Source organism: Bactrocera oleae, chromosome 2 (assembly GCF_042242935.1).
Source record: "Bactrocera oleae isolate idBacOlea1 chromosome 2, idBacOlea1, whole genome shotgun sequence".
In the NCBI taxonomy this organism is placed as follows: domain Eukaryota; kingdom Metazoa; phylum Arthropoda; class Insecta; order Diptera; family Tephritidae; genus Bactrocera; species Bactrocera oleae.
In genome coordinates, this window is record NC_091536.1 from 70,987,101 (window position 1) to 71,011,662 (window position 24,562).

Below are 24,562 nucleotides of genomic sequence, written 5' to 3' on the forward strand. Positions count from 1 at the left end.
GAGTTGCGCTCTCTTCCTTTCTTTATTTTAGTTTTATTTTATAATAATAATAATAAATTACTATTGGTAATGATAACAATATAAAATAGTTTCATATAATGTTTACATTTTTTTCATGATGCTTAGTAATTATATAGCATGTATTAATAATTTTTTGGGACGCGAAAAAAAAAATCAAAGGTGACTAAAATTGACAATAACAAATTACTTTTTTCATGGTGCTTAGTAAGGATCTAGATAAGCCAAATTAGCGGAAGATGTAAAACAAACTGCAAGATTACCAAAAATTACAAAAGCAAATCAGGAAAATTAAATTTATTTAATTTCAGTAAATATTCATATAACATTACCAATAATTAATTACAAATACGCAATAATTAAAAAGTAATATCTGCATGATATTTATTTACCTGCTAAGTACTTTAGTCAAAAATCAAATATTGTGTGCATTAAATGCAATTACAACAACAACAACAACAACAAAGCGCCATATAACAAACACAATCACTGCCGAAACACATTAAATGGCAGCACAAAAACGCATTTGCATCAATATTCAAGTGCATGTGAAATTAAGTCATAAATTAAAGGACTTAATTACCAACATTACTATTGAAAATTAAAGCATTTGCATGAATAATCAAATAATAATGATTATGGTTTTTTGTCTTTGTGGCATTCGGACGATCGCTCGTATTTGGTGCAGAAATGAAAAGTGGCGCACGCCGCCAAAGCAACAGCAAAGCTAACACATCCCAGCGACAACAACAACAACAAATCAGCAAAGCAAATTCATACGAAACTATTAGTATTTTTGCGCAAAGAGTACATTTGCAAAAATTACGCAAATAAAAGCAAATAAACAAAGTGCGCGCCACACATGAGCGTCGGCGTGTGTGTGTGTGTATGCGGGAAGCGCCAATGCATTTTCAGAATATTCATTTGAAAGGCGTAATTTGTTAAAAACTAATGGAACAGCAGCAACGCATGAATTATTACAACTGATTGCCAAGCGCTTTAAGCACAAACACACACACACACATATACTCATACACCTATGTAGATATTCTTGTGTGTGTGTAAGCGGTGTAGTGGTTTGATTTATTGGCGCATAATTCATTTAGCTCCACCTTTGTGTTTATTTGTTTATTATTTATACGCTCGGAGCCATAAACAAAGCGGAAATTGCAATACCTGTGAGAAAATGCGAATCGCTAGGTAGGCCTACACTTGCATTACTACACAAACACCAACAACTAACAACAAACATGTGTACATAAACAAGCGCTCAATATGCACTGTGATGGCGTACAATAACTTCCAGTGGGATAAATGACGGCGTGCGCACATCTGGGCAGCGGGTGTGAGAACGCCACCAGCGGCAAGGGAGGTCTATGAAAATAAGCAACGCGTTTGTACAAGTTTGTACGTAGATGTGGCACGTTGCATGTGTAGTGAGTAGAATTAGAACACGATATTGTACGTTCACGCGCTTCTAATGGAAAGGTGCCACAATACATCAAACCATTTTGAGCTTCCTTGGTTGTTGTTGTTGCTAGTGGTTTTTTCGGTGTTTTTGTGTAGTTTTTTTTTTAGTTCACGCGTTGGGGCATAAGCGACTACGGAAATTGTCGCACATAATTCACCAATAAGGTGCGAATTGATATTTTGAAAAGCATTAGTACTTAAATACAAGAACAAAATGTGCGATTCGGAGATGAAAGAGACACTGTAGGCGGCGAAACAAGGTGAGCACAGTGGGTTGTTAAGCGCAAAATGTTAATGAATTTGATACAACGAAAAGTTTCTTTGCAAATTTGTTGAAACAATTAATAAAATTATATAAATAAAAAAAAAATCATCAAATTAAAAAATATATTTATAAACATATGTGAAATTTATAAAACAAAAAAATCAAAACTAATTTAGAAAATTAAAATATGCATTAAATAAATGATACCCCAAAGATTGATGAAAAGTAAATAATTTATACAATAAATAAAAGAAGCTGTTGAACTTATAATGTAACAAAAGAGGTATATAATAATTTTTTACTTTTAGACCTTTAGACCAATTTTTTATGAAAACATGTTGCGTTCGCTTAGTCAAGGGGTTATATCTACTAGTAAGCCCGAAAAAAGGCATTTTTGTGAGGTTTTTTTTTTTGAAGAGGCATTTTTTACTACTTTAATAACAGGCGATTCACTTTGAAAAATTTTGAATTTCTCCGAAAAAACAATGCCTGGCGGTGGAGTAGATTTTTTTGCTTAAAATGAGCACAACTTCAAAATTCAACAAAAAATATTATTACAATACATAATTACATGTAATGATCGAAAAACTAGTCAAAATTTCGACGTTCGACAAAATGGCGGCTTCTCAAAGAGAAATTAAATTTAAGACTGCATTAAAAATCAAAATTATTATTAACACTAGAACTACGAACATTTACCATATACCTATTTTAAATAGGTCTCTCTCTCGCTCAGAAAATTAGAAGCGTAAGAACAAAATAATCAAAATAATCTAGAATATTATTCTATACACAAATTTAATAAAAATCATGACATTATCGTAAAATATTAAATAGGAATAAAATGGAATGATATAAATAATTGATGCAACCGGTCATTTTGACCGGTTCATAGTTCTAGTATGAAAAATCGAACGCCAGCAATCATTACCTGAATATATGTGAGATGGTCGTGAGAAAACTTCAAGTCCATCGGTCTAACCGTTTCGGAGAAATTTTCCTCCACGACCGAAAACAAATTTTCGAGAGATACGCTCATATCTACGAAACTATTTGCCGGAACAACTTCACACAAAAAATGCAAAAACAATTTGATTTTTTGAAATTCACAAGCGGATAACTTGAATAAGCAAGCTATGTGAGACACTTAGCAATATGTACTATAGGTATATTTGAGCAATCGGCGTAAGATCGACACACTGTGCGTCTACACGAATCTTTCACCTATACATACACACACACGCACATTCTGCTTTGACAGCTACTTGATAGCATAGCAATAGTGTATGTAGATATATTTATAGGTATTGCAGCAAGCAGCGCTGCTCGTATTTCGGCGCAATGATTTAGTTAAATTGTTGTTATTGCCTTTCTAAATTGGCGCGTCTTTTGAGAATGCATAAATTTTCTTTGCTTAAATTTTGCTTTGATTTCGCTTTTTATGAATTTTATGAAAAGATAGCTTCCCAACATTTCGTGCTGTTTTCCCCACATTAGTGCCACAAGTTTGTCGTCGACTAAGTAAAATGCTGAATATCTCGTGGACTTTGTATTGTCAGACTTAAGCCATGCTATAATTCTTAACGAATTTATTATAATAGCTTTTACGAGCCAATAAAGGTGTGCGTGAAGAAATGTGGCATAGGTGGGCGGGTGACGGCGATAGTGACGCGCGGCTGCTTCACTCATATTTGCCTGCACGTCAAATCGGACGGCGGCGATAAATTCAAATAAAATAAACGAGAGCGTGTTATTATTTACGATTGTGCGCCTTCGAACAGGTGAAAGGCAACAAAAATTAATTGCTGCACACAACAAAGTATCTTTATGGATTTTTTATTGTCATTGCTGTTCTTTCGATTTTTTTCTTTTTTTTTTTTGCCTTGATAGGCAACGCTGTCAAAGTTGACATTGAAATTTATTTTTAATGAGTTTAAGGTGGTGCAGCAGCATTAGCTTGTGTTGTAAAATGTGTTGCACGAGCCGAATAAATGTGAATTTATTGTTCAAGGTGATTTGGCTGATTTGTCATAACGCTTTTAGGATTTTCCTACAGTAGTGCTGTGCTTAACATGTCACTGCGGCGACACAAATACGCTGGAATGCAGGCCAAACGCACACTCGGCTCTTGCAGCCATTGCTTCGCCTTATTTAGCAGAGAACTCCCGGAGACTATTAAAATGCACAGCCATTTCTGGTGGCGCAGAAAAATTGTTCACACAAAGTCACGACGTAAAAGGAAGCAGCAAACGCTGAAACATGTAAATGCCATACTCACATGAGTAAAAATTAAACCAAGAACTAAATAGAAGAAAGCGACTAAAAACATGCGAAAATTTAATTTAAAAAAATTACGCTTGCAATGTAAAAGCAAGACAGTCGGCAACAACGCTAACTGGTACAGCTCGAGGCGCTGCCTACGCCGCAGTCTCAGCCTCAGCCGCCGACACTTGGCTGCAATACAAAGGGCACAGAAAATGTGCATTTTTCATGCAGAACGTCATGGATGCAGATTTCTATATTTAGCCAGCGAACGGCTGAGAAACAGCGTCAGATTGACTGCGTGATGCACCTTTTGAAAATGGAGCCGCTGGCGAACGCAATGTGGCTACCTAAAGTAAATGAGCAAATATGTTGCATGTAATTCAAGCGTGCATGCACCATCATATACATATACATACATATGTGTATGTGTGTGCAGGGAATGGACAGACTGCAGAATGACTACGACTGAACAGCGTGAGCGAGTGGATACAGGCAAAAAACACGGTCAAGGGGACTGCGTTAAGAAGCGCTAGTGTCTAACTAAAGGCATTTGTGCGCAATAGCAAAGTACTTGCAATAAATATACATATGCATATGTATGTATGGTATATGTATGTGTGTCAGCGTGGTGGAATTGGAATACAATGTTGAAAATTACATATGTAAATATATCTATATATCTGCCTAAAATTATATAAATATACATACATATGTACATATGTACAATTGTATATGCCACACATGTGCGCTGACGATAATTGACTTTTCAGTGATGCCTTTAAGATTTCTCAAGCGGCGCACAGCGATCGCTTACCTAAGTCACCTTTCCGTTGCCCATTGTAAAGGTGCATGGCGTTGCCACTTGAGTGCCGCCATGTACAGCAAACAGTTGGGCCGCATACATGCGTAGCTAGAAATGTACCGCTCTAGGTGAGTTTGTGTGTATGCAATCGCAAGCAGTGCTATTGTGTCTAAATATAGCGCGTAGGCAGCCGAGAGGCATGAGTAAATACACAACTAATTCTCGGCTTTGACTGCGATTTGCCACAATGTACGAGTATTTGTTTTTATTGGCATTCGCCTTCATAAAAACAGCAGAAACACTTAAAACACATACGTCGGTGTGTGTTTGTGGACTCACATGTGGGCCTTTGGAAACCCTCAATTACCTCCTACCTATAATTGTGCTATTGGAATGTCCAAATACTAGGTAAAATCATACCTACGCACATTAGTGGCCTCACATATATACATATGGATATTTGTTAGTGTATGTGTGCACATATGCTGCTCATGTGTTCGTTCGCATGTGGGAGTGTAATTTCTGTTTTTGAAGTGGCATTATTGCTACACGAATGTAAAATGAGATAATCAGTTAATGTGTGCGCCTAGGTAATGGTAACGAACGACGATATTTGAAATCAGTATAGAGGGTTTTGGAAATGAAAGGATTTTTCCAAATTAATAAATACCTATACTTTTTTCTCATTTCGTTAGTTTACACATTTTAAATCACATACTAAAATTTAAAATCGGTATCTCAAACAGTTTTTGAGTTACAGCCTTCTAAAGTGTAACCACTTAGCTTAGTCAGTATAATCAGCTTATCTTTAAACGCTATTTTTTCAAAACAAAATTTTTCAAATTTGCTTGAATGATTACTCGAAGACAAATGATTTGATCACTACACTGCATGTTTTGTATAGAATTCTGCATCCAATTATCTAGTAGTTTTTTGATCTGACCATAAATTAAATTTTGGCAGGCCAAAAACGACCAAAGTTTTGGGCAAAATTTAACTTTACTTAAAACATCATTTTGTTAATTTTTTTCAAGCGTAGGTCATTGTACGAACAATATCCGCTAGTAAAGAGTTTTTATTATTGCTGTCATACACGAAGAAGGCCGAAACTACTGCAGCACCATTTTTAGCGGCGGCGGTGATCGCGTGTACAAAACTTGTAAAACATTCTAATTTTTTTTTCCAAAATTTTACGATGTTTTCAAAACAATCGCTGGAGTAGTTTTCTTTTTATTCGCCGAAATCGCGCTTTTAGGTTGTCACACTAGGCGTGCGCCTTACCCTTAAAAGTCCGACCATAGTTGAGGTTAGAGAAAATATTATAAACTTTATTGGTAGCGTTTAAGAATTAATAATAATTCTACTACTAATTTTTAAATATTTATTAGACGTTCTTGGAAATTACATTAAAAAAAAATATGTAAAAATTATGAAAGCTCTACCAGAAGCTTCTGTGAGTGAGCAATAACTTCGTTAAAAGCTCCAATAGCATTTAATGTGTAAAAACTGTCTTTGGCAAATAGTAACGGTTGCAAAGCGGTATTTATTTGGCATTTTTAGTCACAATTACAGTGCAAACGCATGAAATTTATTGCAATTGCGCTGAAATGCGCCAAACGAAGCGAGCCGACGGGTAAACCACACACAGTGTGTGCAATAAGTTAACCAACAACAACGGCACGACGTTTGCTTCTTTTTAGTGCTCGGTTGAGTTTGTGTGTGTGCGTGTGTGGCAATGAAAATTGTTTACATGTTAATTCGGCTTTGCGCAAAAGCAACGCGCACAATGGAAATTATGTGCAGAATCAAAAATGAAAGAATTCAAATAAAATAAACTTGCTCAATAGCAAACAAAATAAGTCAAATCAAACAAATACAATTAAATAAAAAACACAATAAAAACGAAAACGAAATGCACAAACGAAAAACGCAAGCGAACAATTTTCGCCACATTTGTTAAGTATTAAAAAGTCACTATTTTGGACTTGAGCCGCCCATGTGCATCACATGTGTAAATATGCACGTATATGTGTTGCTACATACGCATTTACATACATATGTGTATGTGTGTGTGTTTAACTGTTTCGGCTGCAATTATAAATACCCTTTGGGTAAACTTTTTTTCGGCAGCAGCCATCAGCAATGTACCTACAAAGGATTTCGGCTTTGAGTGAGTGCCGAAAAACACGTCAAATAAAAGCGAAAACAATAACAAAAATGCCAAAAAAGCAATTGGTATGTAAAATGAAATGGCTCTGTTTTGCCTTTGAGCGAACAGAGCAATTTCCAAAAAATGCGCTTTTTAAATAAATTCAACTCCATACCTATGTATATTTATATATATATATATATATATGTGTGTGTGTGGGTGTGTATTTTTGTTGTATTTTATTATCGTTACCACTGCCTGTATGCATATGCTGTGTGCCTATGATAGCCGAAAATAAACAAAAAATTAATAAAACACAACAACATAACAAATTTCAAGCAATTTCCACTGCACAATTGTTTCAAAGATAATTCCAACCGACCGCCGCGCCGCGCCGTGCCAGTACCCATACATAAGCACAAATACGTATATGTACGATATGCATGGGTGTTTGTATGTGCAAGCATATGCGCCAATTGTACAAAGGCCGCATTTTATTTAACAACTCCGGCGAAAATAACGGCTGAAGCCAAATAAAATAAAATTAAAGTAATTACAACAAAAGAAATATTGGCAAACAATTTACCTTCAGTGAAAACGCAACAGCCAACCGACGAACCAACGAACCAAACCGATGGCAACCACAGTAAGAAAAGTAAACAAAAATAATTTGCACAAAGAAATTGACAAGCCGGCTATCCAGTGTGCGCGCGCTACGTTGGAGCTGGGCGACAGCTAGTAAAAGGGGCGGTGGTATCACATACTATATGCAGATGTGTGTATGTGTATGCGTGTAGGTGCTGCGGTTGCCCTGCTGTTTGGTTGCACAACACCAAAAGCTACCTTTGGTTATATGTACAGGTTGGTTGGAAAGCGAGTAGTGTTCACTAAGAAATAGCACAATTTTTTTTTTTTTCAAGTTGGTACATCTGTCTTGAAGAACACATGCAAAGCTACAAGTCATTCTGTCAAATAATTCTTTGTTTACAAGCCATTTGAAGTTAACGTGTCAAATATTTTTTTAATATGGGAAAAATTTAATATCGCGCAGTGATTAGATTCCTTGCTTTGAAAGGTCTAAAAGCAAAGCAAATTTATGAACAATTGTTGGAAGTGTATAAGCAGTCCTCACCTTCAAAACGCACCGCCCTAGGTGAATTTAAACGTGGTCGTACTAGGCATGACGACGATTCATGCGAAGGACGACCAAAAACCGCAACCACACCCGAAATCATTGTGCAAGTACATAATATTGTAAGTACCTCTTTAGAAATCGGAAAGCGTTTTTAGTCAAATGAAGAAGGTATTACAGCCTACGTAGACGGGTAATTGGCAGAGCTTCCGGCAATTCATTATAGGGATGGCATACAATTATTTGAGGATCATTGGAATAAGTGCATTGAAGTTAAGGGAGTTTATATTGAATAAGAAATATATTTCATAACAAAAACACTCTTTTTTCATTTCGTGCGCAGAAACTTTTCAACCAACCTGTACATATGTATGCAGAAGTGAAGTTGTGTGTGTTCAACAGCAGCATAAAATTTACACCGAATTCATTTTCGCATTGTGCTCGCAACGAAAAATTAAAATTAAAAAATAAAAAAGGAATTTTTCAAATAAAAAAAAAATATATATATAAAAAATCAGGTTTTTGGCGACGCGCTAGCCTTTCTGTAAGTTACATTGATTTATTAATCGCTTTTCTTTCGGCGGTTGACCAACGCGTTGCGCTAAGCTACAGGAAGCGTTCAAGCGGATACCCCCAGTTGCCGTGCAGGAAAGCTAAGGAAGGACATGTTCAAAATGTTGCTAAGGTTTCTCGATCACAAGATCACACAATACGACCAGATTTTATTGGATTACTAATCAATTTATTTATAGGGGCTTACTCTAGCAAAGTAAAAAAGCGTATCGAGAGCAAATTATAGTACGAGAACAAAACGATTTTTCGGTAAAATAGTAGATAGTTCGTCTATTAGGCGATAAGTCGGAAATGGAAAACGCACCTAAAGGGTTTAACGGTATTAAAAAGCATATACATATATGTCGAAATCCATTCACATCCTGTGATTACTTCCACACAAAAGGAATTACCTTCGCGGCGAGTTGCCAAACTCAGTGTTCTGCAGAAGGAGTTATGGATTGATATCGGAAATTTCGACTTTGTGGGTATAGTAATTTTATAATGCCAAATGTATGCATATAAAATGTGCATTTAATTTCAGTTAAATTGTGAGAAATCCCATCAGCTCAAATGTACCATATATACATACAAGTATTTACATACACAAGTATTATATACCACTTAGTACACGGAAAATAGGCTATAGATACAGTATAGTAGCAAAAAAAAAATTTCGGATTTTTTAGCGAATTTCCATATTTTCTATTTAACATAAGGCATTTAATATATCCTAAAATCTACCAGGCACATCCGTTTTGTATTTTGCATACTTTCCATTTATTTCATTCATATTAAGAAAATATATTAAATATGTTTATAAGCAGATAACCAATACATACATATAACATGTACATGCATTTATACTTGAAATCGATGGCGCAAATCAGTGAAATCGAAAATGCACATCTATTAAAATTCGCGTCGCTCGCTGTCCCAAAGAGAATAGACAAGAAACGCAAGCTTCGTTAGAAAAAGACAAAAACAACAATCGAAGAACAAAAATAGCAAACCAGCAGGCGGCAGACGAAATTGGCAAAATTTCAAACAAGTTTCCACTTGGCAGATGCTGGACGCTGCAGCTGAGGAAGGACAACAAAAACAAACACGTAAAAACTGAAAACCTCTTACTATCAATGAAAAGTTCAAACTTGTTAGCATAATTTCGATGTTTGCCTTTGCCTACTTAAACATGAATGAACGGAAAACTGACAAAAAGCAGTTTATCTTAAAGAAAACGAGTAAAGCTTAAGGCGATTTCAAATCGAGGCGAGAGTTAGGGAAGGTAAATTAATTAGCAGCAAGAAAGATTGGTTTAAGATTAAACTACATTTGTCTATATATGTATGTACGTAAATGGATGGACCTACTTGCGAACTAGGTACTATAGTGCATATATATATTATTGTTGTTTTTGTGTTTCTTATATACATGCATATATATATATAAGCCCTAGAGATGCACATAGACGCTTAAAGAGTAAATATTCGGCGCCATTTTCTTGTTTAAGACTCATGAGAGAAGTGACAGCAGCAACAACAATAGTTAGAGCATAATATTGCTCTTCCAACAACGGTTATTAAACTGACAGTCAACGTCAACCAGCCGACAAACACTACAAATGATTAATTACCGACTTGCACATGCAGCCGACAGGAGCGAAGGCACTTTAAGGACTTTCACAAAAAAAAAAAAAAAATTAAAAAAGTATACACAGAAATTAAAGGATATTGGAATGTGCCTAAAACATAATGACTCTTTAAGGTGGTGTTTTCATAACGAGCCTTAAAAAATATTGAAAGAAAATTAGTTGGAATTTGGTGGAAATGATGCTTAAAGTTGAACTGTTAGGGTTCGAAGCATATTTTTGAAATTTCGACCAAATGTATATCGAGTTTTTTGTTTTTTAAGCATAATCATAAAATTAACAGTTAATAGAATTTTCTCAGTTAAACAAGATTTCGTTAGTGTCATTTGAATTAAAAAAAAAAATTTAATAATATATTTTTGCAATTTTAAAATTCATATATTTTCTTAATATTTAAGTATTGTATATAAGCAGAAACCTCTAACAGCCGTCACTAATTCAGCTGTTCCGCGTCTTCCAAAACTTCGGAATTTTCTTCGCCATTCTCACATGTGCTGCCCTATACTCAATGCCAACAGCGTCAAAACTATGAAAAATTTCTTTATGAAAAGTTATGAAAACTTTTGGCTTTATAATATTTTCATTAACAAAAGTATTAACAAGTCAACAAGATATGCGATATACATAAGTACTGAAGCGAAAAATGGCACTCCAACACTGAAACGAATAGAAGGCATGACTACTTGCTTTTTAGTTTATAAGCGAAAAAGTGTTGACAATAAGCTAACGTGTTAAGCTTGATTTATGAGAAGTGAAATAAGGTACATGGTGACCAGCCAGCGGAAAATAAGGGGGAGGGTGTGGGCAAATTAAAAAAAAAAAATGCAGCGAAAAATTAGAAGAAAAAATAAAAGCATTTTTGATTTTAGAAAATATGAAAAATCTATTTTAAAAATATTTTAATACATATACAAATTTATGTATTTTTTAATTTTTGAAGTTTGAGAATTTTTCAAAATATTTAATAATTTTTGTTTCTTTGTTTTTTGTTTGAGTTACTTAGCTCTAGCTACTAAATTATTTACAAATAAGCAAATAATTTTAAATATTTTAGTTTCAAACATTGACAACACTAATACATGTGTCTCATATATGTACATAAATATGTATGTACTTCTATGTGTGCTTGTTTGTGCTCAAAACATATGCCCACTTAAGAGCCCCTCCGATTTACGGACGCCACAAATCTAAACCACGAAATACCTTTAGCTTTTGGCGAACATGTTTCTATAAACATGCTCGTATATACATAAATAAACTTACATAGACGCCACTGGGTAACCCCCTTGAATCACAAAATTTTGATTTATTATTGGTGTCTCGTACTTTTTGTACCACAAAAATGTGTTTGTGTGCATGTGTCTCTTGTTAGTGCTTAAGTACATACATACAGATGTGTATCACCTGTTTGCGTGTGTGCTTTCGGGTAAAATTTTTCAAATTAAACATTGACATACATACATATATATGTACAAACATACACACATTTAAAATATGCACTGACAACTTTCATAAATTTGTAATCAGTTCGACACGAGCAATTAATTATGTTGCTTCAAAATAAACGGCGAAAGCGAAAACATGCAACATTTCAATGTTCCATCAATTCATTTTGTTTTCGTAAGGTGCGTCGCGTTCGCCTGCGTTCTCAGCTGTTTAACGCCATCAAAATTAAATTAACTCAACGCAAGTTAACTTGTCACGTAATAATGAAATATTTAGTCGCGAAATATCTTGGCGTCAACAACAATTAAAATGAACACAGAAATGAAATTAACATACGCGTACAGTGAGCGCTGGCTAACTTGAACTATGTATAAGGTTTTTGTGCGTTTCGCGACTGCAATGAAGTGGATGGCAGAGGTATACCTGGGAGAAAATTAAAAATTTATGCATTTATCTACACATACATATGTATATGCACGAATATATTTATGTAATTGCGCTTATTTCATTTCAATAACTAGTTTTTTGCACAGTTTGCTCTACAGTGCAGCACCACCCACTCACCGTTCTAAAATATGGCCCATCACTGATTTTGACCTGTTTAACAAATCGAAAACGGCTCAGCATTTTGCCGATTTTACGGTTACACATTTGATCGATTACAACGTCAACAACGGCTAAGTGCGTTCGAGTCTTTTGGGCAGCGTAGTCTGCTAATTCTCATAATCAGCACAATGCCAAGCAACAACACTACTAATAAATTATATTTTTACGGATGAGAGGTGATCACGCACATACTACGTATAGATATTCACACATATCTATGTATGTATGTATGTAATGGTTGCGGGCAAACCGAAGCCATTTTTGTCTTCTGTCCTCAGCTGCCAGCTCAAGAGGCATTTGAAAAAGTGCCACAACAGCTAAAGAATTAGCGAAGGATACAAGCGTCCGTCCCAGTTAACGCACTGAGGTTGACTTGTGCTGTTGCGTGGTGCTGAAGGCAGCGTGTGGACGTGCGCAATTAATCTGCTGGCGTTTGAGCAAAATTAATTGCGCGAGATTAAGGTGTTTGTAGTAAGTTAAAGATTTTTTTAAATTCATCGTGTGCAAAATGTAGAGAAAGTTTTAATGGCATAAAAAAAGTGGCAAATACTAGCAAGAAAATTATTGTGTAAATAAAAAAGTAAATATATACATACATACATATATGGTATATAAAGAAAAATAAATTTATTATTAAAAAAAAATAGTAGTTAATATAAAAAAGTGCACAGATAACAAAAAACGAATAAAACAGAAATAATTTTTCATATTTTTATTAATTTATTGCAATCGACTGCTTTTAAAATTTTTCACCACATTTCATCTACAAGTATTTTTATTTTTTTTATGCATTTCAGCACCGGCTTCTCAGCGTCTATTATTTTCTCAACCAATAAGCATTAACGCTACACCTTTATGCATGCATTTCATAAATTTCCACGAAACGATAATTGCTCTGGTGGCACTGCAGCGGCGAATTCAATTAACTGTGTGAATTTCCAATTGTGACGAACGAATTGGAGTTGTAAAGCGCCTAAGCAGCGCACCTTTGCATACATATACTGCATACTTGTGTGTAGTAGCTCTGTGTTTGAATGCAGTTTTCATTATTTATAAGCATGCTTAGCATGTTTGTGTGTGTGTGTGTTTGTGCATTATTGCGGCGCATTTAGTTCGCACCTTCAATTTGTTGGAATGAGTTTATCGCATTGACAGGTTTATGTTTTGTTTACGCTCAACTTCGACATTGCCATCAGCAGACACACACACATATGCGCGTACATGCATATAATTAAACGTTAGCGAGTGTGCGCCACCTTCACTTTCCCCGCCGGTGCTAGCGTTTGTCAGTTAGTCAGTTGCACATAGCAATAATACACTAATAATACCTATGCGCACATACAGCTATACATTTTGTATGTCAGTGTGAATGTGTGTGTCAGTCGTGTGTGTGTGTGTGTGCAGCACTTGTTTGGCTTAATGGAAAATCGTATTAAATTTTCAATAATTACAAAACCATCTGAGCGCTGCGTGAGAGCACTTACCGTTGCTATTAAAACAACACACACATACTTGTAGATGTGCATGTTTGTACACACTAAGTATAAAGAAATATTATAAACAAATACGCTCGAAACGAACTCATACATCTTGTTAAGCGTTATTTGCTTTGATTGCTTGCTTTTTACCGCTTCATCCTCCACACCACTTGCTGCCTCACGAGCATGAATATTTTTCAATTTATTGCTTTGATCACCATTATCTGCTCTCACATCTAATTTTTATGCTTTGCATGTGCTCCAGCGCTTCCACTTACATAAGCTATTTATTTATTTAAAATAAAATATTCAAAATAACTATTTTTTGCAAAGCGAAAACAAATGTGCGTCGAATTTATGCTGTCGTTGGTGTATTTTGTCTAAGTTTTACTTTTTATAGAAAACAAAAACATATTGGCATACAATGTAGACTAAGTGGAATATATCAATCAACTGGCGCCACGTGTGCGCCTTTTTAGAAAGAGCAATAAGAAAAATAATTCTACTGAGTAGAAATATTAAGTTGTAGTTCCAAAGAGTCTCACAATGCTGCGAAGGTTAGCGCGTTTGATTAAGTGTTGCATGGATTACTGAATGTGAATTATCATAATTTTGAAATGCGTTTAAATCTTAATTTATTAAGGTAAACATATGTGGTTGTTTGAAATAGTGCAATGGCAGCAGCATAATTTTTATTATTTAACACAATGCATAAAAGAAATATTGTTTCTACTTATTGAAGGTTATAAGCTGCTAACGGAATATTTGAAGGATTCATAAGCTCAACTCGATTGCCGTTAGAATGTTAGAAATCTTACAGCTTGGAGTTTCTAATTCTAACTTTTTATTAAAAATTATTTGCAATAAATTAAAAAACATAATTATAAATACTAAAAATATACGTCTGGTTTCGAAAATATTTTCAAAAAATGTTGTTCACCAAATTTTTTTCATTACTTAGAATTAAAAAAAAAAAAATAATAATTCGAGGAAAAATTATGTTAAGCCTAAAATTTTAGCAACTATAAGATCTTCCAACTTATTTAATATTTATGGCAATTTAGTACTTAGAAGCTGCTTGTTCGTCGGAATCGCCAATAACGGACCCCTATAGCATATAGCCGGAAACCCCCGAACATCTGCTGATGAACTGCACAGCAGTCTGCAGAAGCAGAATCAAGGCCCTGGGATCCATGTTTTCGCACAGGGATTGTATCGCCTCACTAGCACCCAGCAGAATTTTGGAATTTATCAATATGCTGGGCCTAGATGACACGATATGACTTAGTGGAGGGCACAATAGACCGTAGGCCGCAGTGCATACCTCAAAATTAATCAATCAATCAATAGCATATAGCTGCCATTCAAACTGACTATTCAAAATCAAGTTTCAAAATAGGATCTTGACCATTTTTAATTTCAGATAACAAAAATTTTTGGGAAATATCTGATATAAGTAAACATGTACATATGTACGAGTATAAGGTAGAGTTCGTACTAGGTCTTGATTTTTTATTTTCAAAAATTTCAAAATCGTTTGCTAATATATTTTGAATAGCGTCGATAATCTTTTTATGTTATATTTGTTATACAGCGTCTACCAATAGGGATGACGTGATTTTGACAGCTCTTGGCGGCCATGTTTGTTTCCGGCATTGTGTCAAATTTTGTCAGTGTGTTCAGTAAGGTTTCACTTTGGTATAACGCTTGGAAATTGTTTAAGATTATTACGCAAAATTCACGTTCATCGAAAATTCATCTTCTCACATGAGGCCCATTTCTGGCTTAATGGCTTCGTCAATAAACAAAATTGTCGTTATTGGGGTGAGTCTTGTGTGGTTCAGCAAACGCAATTGCATTCCCAAAACTTAAGCGTTTGTTACGGATTGTGGTATGGCGGCATCATTGGATCTTATCTCTTTCGAAATGAGGCAGGAAATGACGTTACCATCAGCCATTGCGAGCGTTATAACGCGATGTTGAAAGACTTTTTTCCGGAATTTGATGAAATCGACGCGGACGACTTCTATTTCCAACAAGACGGTGCGTTGCTTAATTTTTCATGTCGAAACATGGACACATTTTGCGTGCAAAGTTTGGCGACTCATTAATTTCAAGAAATGGTCCAGTAAAATGACCGCCAAGATCATGCAATTTAACGCCTCTTTATTATTTTCTCAGGGGGTATATTAAATCAAAGGTTTACGCCAATCAACCAGTTAAGCGTGAGGAGCTCGAAGATTATTTCTAAAAATTATATCAAAGAATTTTACCAAAAACTGATCAAATGATACCAATCACAGAATCAACCAATTGATTGAAAAATTCATAAAGGTGCAGAAATATCAATGGCTCAGGACTGTCAGCAACAGTGAATAGATAAAACCCTAATAAATCAATTGTTACACGAATGCAAACGAGTTTAGAAGAAAAACGATAAAGAGATACGAGAATAAATTGCTCACCTATCGTCCGCCGACAGGAATAATCACCGCACCGAGGACACAACAAACAGATTATGACAAGTGTAACGAAAACAACCACAAAAACAAAAGCAAACAAAGGTAAACGTAACGGTAGTGAACAAACAACATCACCACTGTTTGTAGGAACACAAAAGCGAGGCTGAGCGGACATTAGCAACGAGACACAAACAAACATAAATCACAACAGAAGCATATACACCAAAAACAACAGCAAATACAAAAACACACACACACTTGTTTGCCAACCACGGACAAGCGTGTAAGTCATGTTTCTTGTTGTCTTTGCTCTGACTTTTTAACGGGTTCGCCGGTGGAACACCGTCTGTTTGACCGTTGTCTGGTCATAAATTGTGGATTCCCCGCATTTCGGTTTATTTACCTTTTCGGCTGTCTGCCACTGCCTGCCAACAACTCCATTCACACATTTCAAACGGTAACACTGCAGGCGGCACAGCTATTGACTCTACGTACACAGGTGTGCGCTGCGCTTGTCACGTGACATAATGCAAAGTTAGCATGTGTGTTTGCTAAGAGACCCTGGCTGGCCAAGCCGCCGTTGTGTACCTGTTCGCGTGCGCATGTCAAAACCCTCCGCAAGCCATAATACACTCAAAGGTGAGTCTATCTATTGTCTGTGTGCGACATACTTATGTGTATGTGTGAGTTGGTGTTGTTTGAGCACAATGAGGGTTAAAACCTGTTGGCTGGCTACCTGTCTACAAGCCAGTGTTTGCGGATCGCTGTCTACTTGCTGTGGGTGCGGAAGGTTGCCGACGCAGGTGCACTCTGTCTGTTTCTCTGTTTCAACTTACATATGTGCGTATGTGTGTGAATGTGTCTTTAGTTGTGGTTTGACTTGCGTGGCTGCCGTTTGGCTTTGTAATTGGTAGGAGGTGCTACCAATATCAATACAATGGCAATACTGTGTATGTGTGAATTGGCCATAGGCACACACACATGAATACCTATGTGTGCAGCCGTTTCACTTGTTTGGTAACGTAACAAATTATACGGTTTAACAGGTTGTCGTGGCATGTCGGCAATGGCGCCTAAAATGATGGTGTCATTAATGGCTGCTTAAATGCTTAAACGCCGCTAAGGTGCAGATATATAAAATTAAAAATGTTTTTTTTTAATTCAAACACACATACATACATATGTGCGTTAATGTCGCAAATTGTCGCTGTTGAAAAAATAATACATATTTTGTGACAATAACAATTAAAATTAACAATTTGCAGGCAATTTGCTTCGCTTTTTTCGGCACCGGCAAGCGATGTTTTTGCACTGGCCGCGCTTTGTCAACGTTTGTGGCGAGTGAAAAAAAAGTGAGAAGGCATTAAATGAAATTAGCCACATGGCTGCCAAAATAAGTGCACACAAACGCACTGCTGGCGCATGTGTGTGAATAAATAACATTTCAATTGGCCAGCTTCTATGAGGAGTAGCCCAAAAGCACACACATTTACACAATGCGAAGAAATGCAAGCGCAAGAGCCATAAAATATTCAAACATTCATTTGTTTCTTGATGAGTATGCGTGCAAATGTAAAAAAAAAAAAAAAAACAAAAAACAAAAAAAAAAAAAAAAACGTTCAAATGCGTTTTTCTTGAAAATATATTTTTTTCATTAAAATACTACAAGCAGTTTTACACGAAGCTCAGCGAAAACATTTAAAAGCATTTTCATAATTTTTGATTTATGCGCTTTTCAAAAATTATCTAGATATGAAAAACTGTCTGGTCATAAGTGCGCTAAATATATGCACATACATATGTATATACTAATAGATTGATATATATATAGATACATATATATGTAAAATAGCAAATTATTAAAATTATGGAATTGTTTGAAAATACTTTTCTAACAATACGTAAATTATAAAAAAAAAAATATCTAAAATTTACACAAAAAAAATGTAATCCAAAATTTTTTGATTAAAAGTCTTCTGTAATTTAGTTATGATAAAAACATATGTCATTTGATATAAAAACTATAATTATATATTTACTAAAAAATAACTTATTACAAAATGAAAAATAAAATATATTGCATCATATTTATTAATATTTTTTTCATAACTAGCATATTTTGCTAACTTTCGACCATGGTTAAATAAAAAATTAAAAATTTTTGCGTGATTTTTTAATATACAAAACTTAAAGCTGCCAATGAAAAAATAATAAAAATCTGTATCTCTTTTTCAACTAAAACCAACTATAAACTCTAACTTAAAATTTTTTTTAATTTTAAATATGTTCCCAAATCTGTATAAAAAAATATGTGCTAAGTGCAAACATAAGGAGCCTGTCAAAACTAAAGAAAAAAAGAGAAATATTAAGGGTATTGCTAAATCTGTATACAAAAATGCGCTTAATGCTAATATGAGAAGTCTATCAAAATATAATTTTAAAATAATTGATAGAAAAAAACAAAATAAATTTTATAAAATTGTAACCACTTTATTAACTATGATAGAAACACACGTTTCAAAACACCTTTTTCACTACCTTTCAAAACTCCTCAACTCACTCCTGACTCAAGTAACAAAAAGTCTTTCATTGTTTTCCAATAAAGAAAACGACAGTTTCGCCTACAAACAAACATCCGTATCATACTTTGCTGCAGTGTAAACAAATCTGCTTGCAAGGGGTATATTTTACTTTACCGAGAACGAGTTGAAAGGCCCTCCAACAACAATCATGCACAACAAAAAATAATTGTTTATAAATTCAATGATCTTTTGTTTACAAATAAAGTGTTTTCCAATTATTGTTTTCGGGGCTGCTCATCGTGATGCCCTTACTCGGCTGATAATTTTGTTGAAGCAGCATTTAAGGTGTTTATTATTATTATTGTACTTTTTTCAAGAGTTATCGCATTGAGGTAACATTGTATACCACCTAAAGATACGAACTGCTTCGTATATATGTGTGTGTGGAACACTTTAGTGTACTCGGTTTTATGTGCAGGCGGTGTTGACAAAAGCGTGCTTGGCTCAAACTAAAACTCTTTCCATTATTGTTCTTGGTTTTTGTTGTTGTTGTTGTTTGCCTCACCGTACGAAACAGCGCGTCTTTTTGCGATCTGTAATTTGATGCCTGGTGATCAGACGGTGAATTTGTTCGTTTGTACTGTTGCTCCTACGGTTTAAGGTGAATTTTTCGTATATACACACAACCAAACAACACATACATACTTATGTACGCTGAATACGATTTTGGTTATATTGTATGCAATATATGGCTGTGTATGTTTTAAATGTAATATGCTGATCGGTCGCTTGCGAGTCTTTGTATATTTGACGCTCAGCGCTAAATTTAAGGACCACACATCGGGTAGTGGTGATCTTGAAAAAACATACATATGAGTAATTATATAATTAACATGAGCGACGTGCTTTTATTTACGTGACGTATGTAGGCAGTTGTTTGCTTTGATTAATTTGAGCCGCCAGCGATTGGCCAAATTATTAGGAATTACTGATGACTAATGCCTGTGAAGCCAACTATTGTATTTGGGGAGTTGAGCCCATAAATTTACAAACACATATATATCAGTTATATAAAGGTTGCTTTTTTTACTAATAAAAAAATGTAGATTAAAGATTAAGAAACTGATTAAATCACTTGAGAAGTAAAATAGTTATATAACGTATTTTATAATTGCTAGTGGTTGCAATAAGACCAAATAATTAAATTGTAGCAATCATTAAATCTGATTTCCTTTATATGTTTGATTTTGAAAGATTTTCTTTTAAATACTTTCACTTTGGTATTTTATATAGCGTCGAATCGAACAGTCTGTTACTTGGAATTCAACTCGGTAATTTTCTGGCGAATCGAAGAGGCTTCCCTTTTTGAACGTTAATTGAATTGTAAACTCTTATTTTTACAAATTTCTTTGTATTTAATTATTGAATTAAACTGTAAATATACCGTTCTAATATCGTAATAAATCAATAAACCAGTGTATAATTTGATTAGCTTTGTTGACAGGAAATAGGTCTATTGCAAAAACAACACACTTTTGTACCTTCATTAAGCTGAGTAAGTAAATCTGATAATCAATAGGGGCAATTTGTATAAGAATTACAAACACACATACAAATATATGTCTACATATAAACTAAATAAGTAACAACTGATAAAATATTTGCAATAAAATGCATTAGAAATAAATAAATAATAATAAATATATTATATGCATACATACATATGTATGCACGGATGTATAAAATTGATTTAATGGTTCTTGAGAATTATGAATGAATCGCCTGTCGGCAATTGCTGATGAATGTTTACGTCTAAATTAACGAAGAAAAAATCACTATTAAAAGTGATAGACCATTTGATTGTCGGAGCAAATATTGCACTGCAGCGCGGGTTATATAAAGTTCAATAGAAATTCTAAAAAGTCTGTTGATAACGCGTCGAAAAAACAAGTAAAAGCTAAAAAAATATTTTGAACAATCTTGACAATATGAATCAGTAAAGATAACCGGAGGAAAACATGAAAAAGTCAGCGCAGAAGAGAATATTTATGTAATAATATGAAGTTATACACTTATACTTATGTACCTGTAATGTATTTTTTTATTATTATATTATTATTAATAAAAATATTAGATACGAAAACTGAATGATAAGCCGTTTACGTTTACTGTCTAATTAAATTCCACAAGTGGAAAACAAATGTATAATATAAATCATAAGGTAAATAAATATATTTAGCACAAAGGCTCTTTTTTGGCTAATAATTATTCAAAAAAAAAATGAAGAATTGACTAAATGTGTCATCCAACTGTATTAAAAAATTTTCTGTTAAGCACCTGCGATTTGTTATAAGAACAAATTTTTAATATAATTTTACCAATTTCACTCAAATAGGAAGTGTATGCTTAATGATACAATTAGCTGATAGATACATATGTATGTATGTGAGTAATTTTGTTTACTTACATTGCACGGCGAACGCTGGTGATGATGGCATACTTTGGTTTATTATATTATCCTCTTGGCCAAAACGTGATGACGACGGCACCAGACAAGACAACATTGGAATGAGATTTCTTTGTTTGCACGCGGACTTTTGTGCTTATTCTTTGCTAAGTAATATTAGCAAGAGCGGCGGCAATTACACTTTATTATTGAGCGTGTTAGAGCATTATTGCACTTAGTAATATTTATTTAGTTATTAATTTAATCAACCAATGAGAATTTCTATTTTCTAACTTTTACGCTTGGAAGTTTTCTGTTGGTTGATGTCTTGATTTTCATTGGAAAATGGCGGCGTGGCAAGCAGATATACAAACTGCTAGTTTTGTTGCTCACTTATAGATGTATGTACGCATGTATGTAACTCTAACTGATTGGGTCTTACCAAAAATGCACAATGTGTGCTAAATGTTTGCACTTTAACAATTTATTTATGACACTTTCAGTTTGTAATTTCATAAGCTTACTTCAATGTTTTCGTTATTTAGTAGCGTCAAAGCAACCGGTTGTTTCGTGGAGCTACGAGTGTGACACTTCTGCTTTTACACGCGAAAAACATACGTTTTTTTTTCAACGTTTTAAAACACGCGTTTTCAGTTTTACCTTTTAACGTTTCTTGCGAATTTTCAGCGCTAAACACCTTGGCTTTGCTATTTACTGTATTCACTGTTTATTCTTACTGAACAATTTTTTCATATAGCCGTATATATATGGTATACAATATTTTCCGATTCGGCATTTTTAGTATTTCTTCAACACTTTATCTGGTAAATAGTGAAATCCAAGGTTTCAATTTGCTTTCAAATGAATTTGAATTAAATTATTTTTTGGGAACAACGTGTGTGTTGAACGCGCGACGTTCTGGTCGCTACTACAATATCTTGTGATGATTTTTGTGTGGCTGTTCCGCAAGCATGCTGCTGCTCTGCTGTGCTGCGTGACTGCTGGCGGCCGCAGTCAGCAATCGGCTTGCGTATACCGTCAACGGCTTCGTCCCAGTTGGCAGCGGCGTTGGCGAAGACGCTACCACGGCATGCCATGTTTGGTGCTTGTGTGTGAAAGTATGCGTGTCGCAGAGCTGTGCCAAATTGGAACTAGAAGGGATGGGTTCTAACAGTAGCGATAGCGCATACGAGAACTACCCACTGTAGCAACAAGAAAAATGGCCATTACCACCACTAATCCAACAACAACCACCAAGCAACAGCATAATTCGTCGCTCTGTTAAGTTTTGACTGTCGTGTGCTCAGTGTCCGACCAGCAAAAAAAAAAAAAAAAACAATTTTATTCCGTGCTCTTTCTGTTTGCTCAGCAATAAACAGAAGAAAACACGGGCGTACACCGTTATGCTACGCAGAGTACCGTTGTATTGCACATCTGTTGGTGTCTCAGCCACTACGAAACCAAAAACTGCTGCTCAGCGTTTCTTCTGCTACCTTTGCTGTCACCATAATTCGTATGTATGTAATCCACAGCTACATATGGTGTACACATCCTTACTTGCATACGTACACACACATAAACACTCACGTACCAATTCAATTCGTAGCGCTGCTTTGCGTTTTTGTTGATTGTGCCGTTGGCCGCGCCGCCGACTTTATTTTATAATATTTTCAGTCTTCTGAGAGGGCGGCGTCGCTCTTCAGCCACAAGGTGTATAATATTCTCTGGGCTTGGTGGTGGAAAGGTGCTGGTGTTGGGGTTAGTTGTGGTGGTAGTTGTGTTGGCGTTTGTGGTGTTGTTTTTGCTACTGGCGATAACGGTACTATTGCCATACAAATTTGTGCATGGTTTTGTTGCTTTATTGCTTGCTCTCAGATTCTCTGCATATACAGAGCAACAAAAATCGTAAATTCGCTGCCGGTGAAGCTCTCCGACATCCCGCATACGTTAATTTCAAGCATTCGTCTATATAACAGAGAGGGAGAACACGTTCGGACACGAACTGGCAATGTTGTTGCTAGAATTAACATAGCCGTTACAAGGCTGACTTCACCTTTTTTTGATTTTGAATATGGATGTTATTTAGTACGAAAAAAATTTACTTTATTAAGAATGTTTGTATGTATGCAAGTATGTTCATACATTTTTCTGCTTTAAAATCATTTTTTTAATCGGGAGATCCATAGAAATTGCGGCGTTTGTTGTCGTTACTAAAAGCAAAACTGATTTAGGTAAAAAAATTCATTTTTCTGAAAGCTAAATGTTGTATTTAAATTTCGTGAGTTCCTGATGGTGTGGTGTAGAATTCAAAAGCATTAAAATGGAAATATGTATGTATAAACGTGAAAATTGGTGAAGTAAGCGAGCAACAAGTGGTCGTTTTATAAAAATTGTGCCAATGGCAAATTAAATTCCGGTAATACTATGTAAAGCGACAAGATTTTAAATTTTGTAAATTAATTTTCGGAATATAGAGCAAATTTAGTGAAATTTAATACTGAACATACAAAAGATATTACCTAAGCATTTTATCGTAAAATGCCAACTCCCCGATCAGCACCAAACGTTTTTCTGTTAAAAAATGCTCTCTTAGCGTCTGTTAGCAGCATATCGTTACCAGAGCATGTTAATGAGAAATTCTCTGTCTTTACGTTATTAGCCGTCATGTTAACTTTACGTCATTATTCAACGTAATGACAACCGAAATTATTGGCGTATTTGCTATTTTACCATATGGTGCAATATTAGGAAATTCATTGTCAACCACTAGCAACTGAAGTGACTATGAAAATAGTATAGTAGTATATAATGTAAACAGACAAGAGTATGTAATCATTTTACATACACTACTTTGTTTACCTGACACTATTTTTTAAGTGAAGTAAAAACACAGTGTAAATAGGTCATTTTTGTGATAACGGGATTTTAGTGTAAGGAGAAATAAACATCCACCATTAAGTCTGCGTTCAGCTTTAAAATTAGTTACAAAAGTAATAAATAAAAATTAAATTCATGAGAAGTAACGGTATTTCCAATTCAAGCTAACCGAACGCAGACTTAATGGTGCCTCTTTTTCCTTGTTCTTACACTAAAATCCCGTTATCACAAAAATGAAAATAGGATTATACATTTTTGTTCTTGCATTTTGAACTTAAGAATATAAAGAAGAAATACCTGCTGAAAATTTGAACTGAATTACCTATTTACATTGTGTTTTTACTTCGCTTAAAAAAATGTGTCGGGTGAACGCAGACTTTATTGGCTATGTGTATCTCATATGGTTGTAGATCCATGTATGAAG

The 24,562-nt window shown here is 34.8% G+C and overlaps 1 protein-coding gene across 1 annotated transcript in view; it reads right to left on the reverse strand.

Moving 5' to 3' along the window:
• The window catches only part of zfh1 (Zn finger homeodomain 1), a 57,987-nt gene extending 35,812 nt beyond the window's left edge, over positions 1 to 22,175 (reverse strand). Inside the window, exon 1 of the mRNA XM_036368103.2 lies at positions 21,283 to 22,175. Within this exon, the coding sequence (XP_036223996.2) occupies positions 21,283 to 21,379 (97 nt within the window). The 5' untranslated portion in view covers positions 21,380 to 22,175. The remainder of the gene's footprint in view (positions 1 to 21,282) is intronic.
• Between the last annotated feature and the right edge of the window lie 2,387 nt (positions 22,176 to 24,562).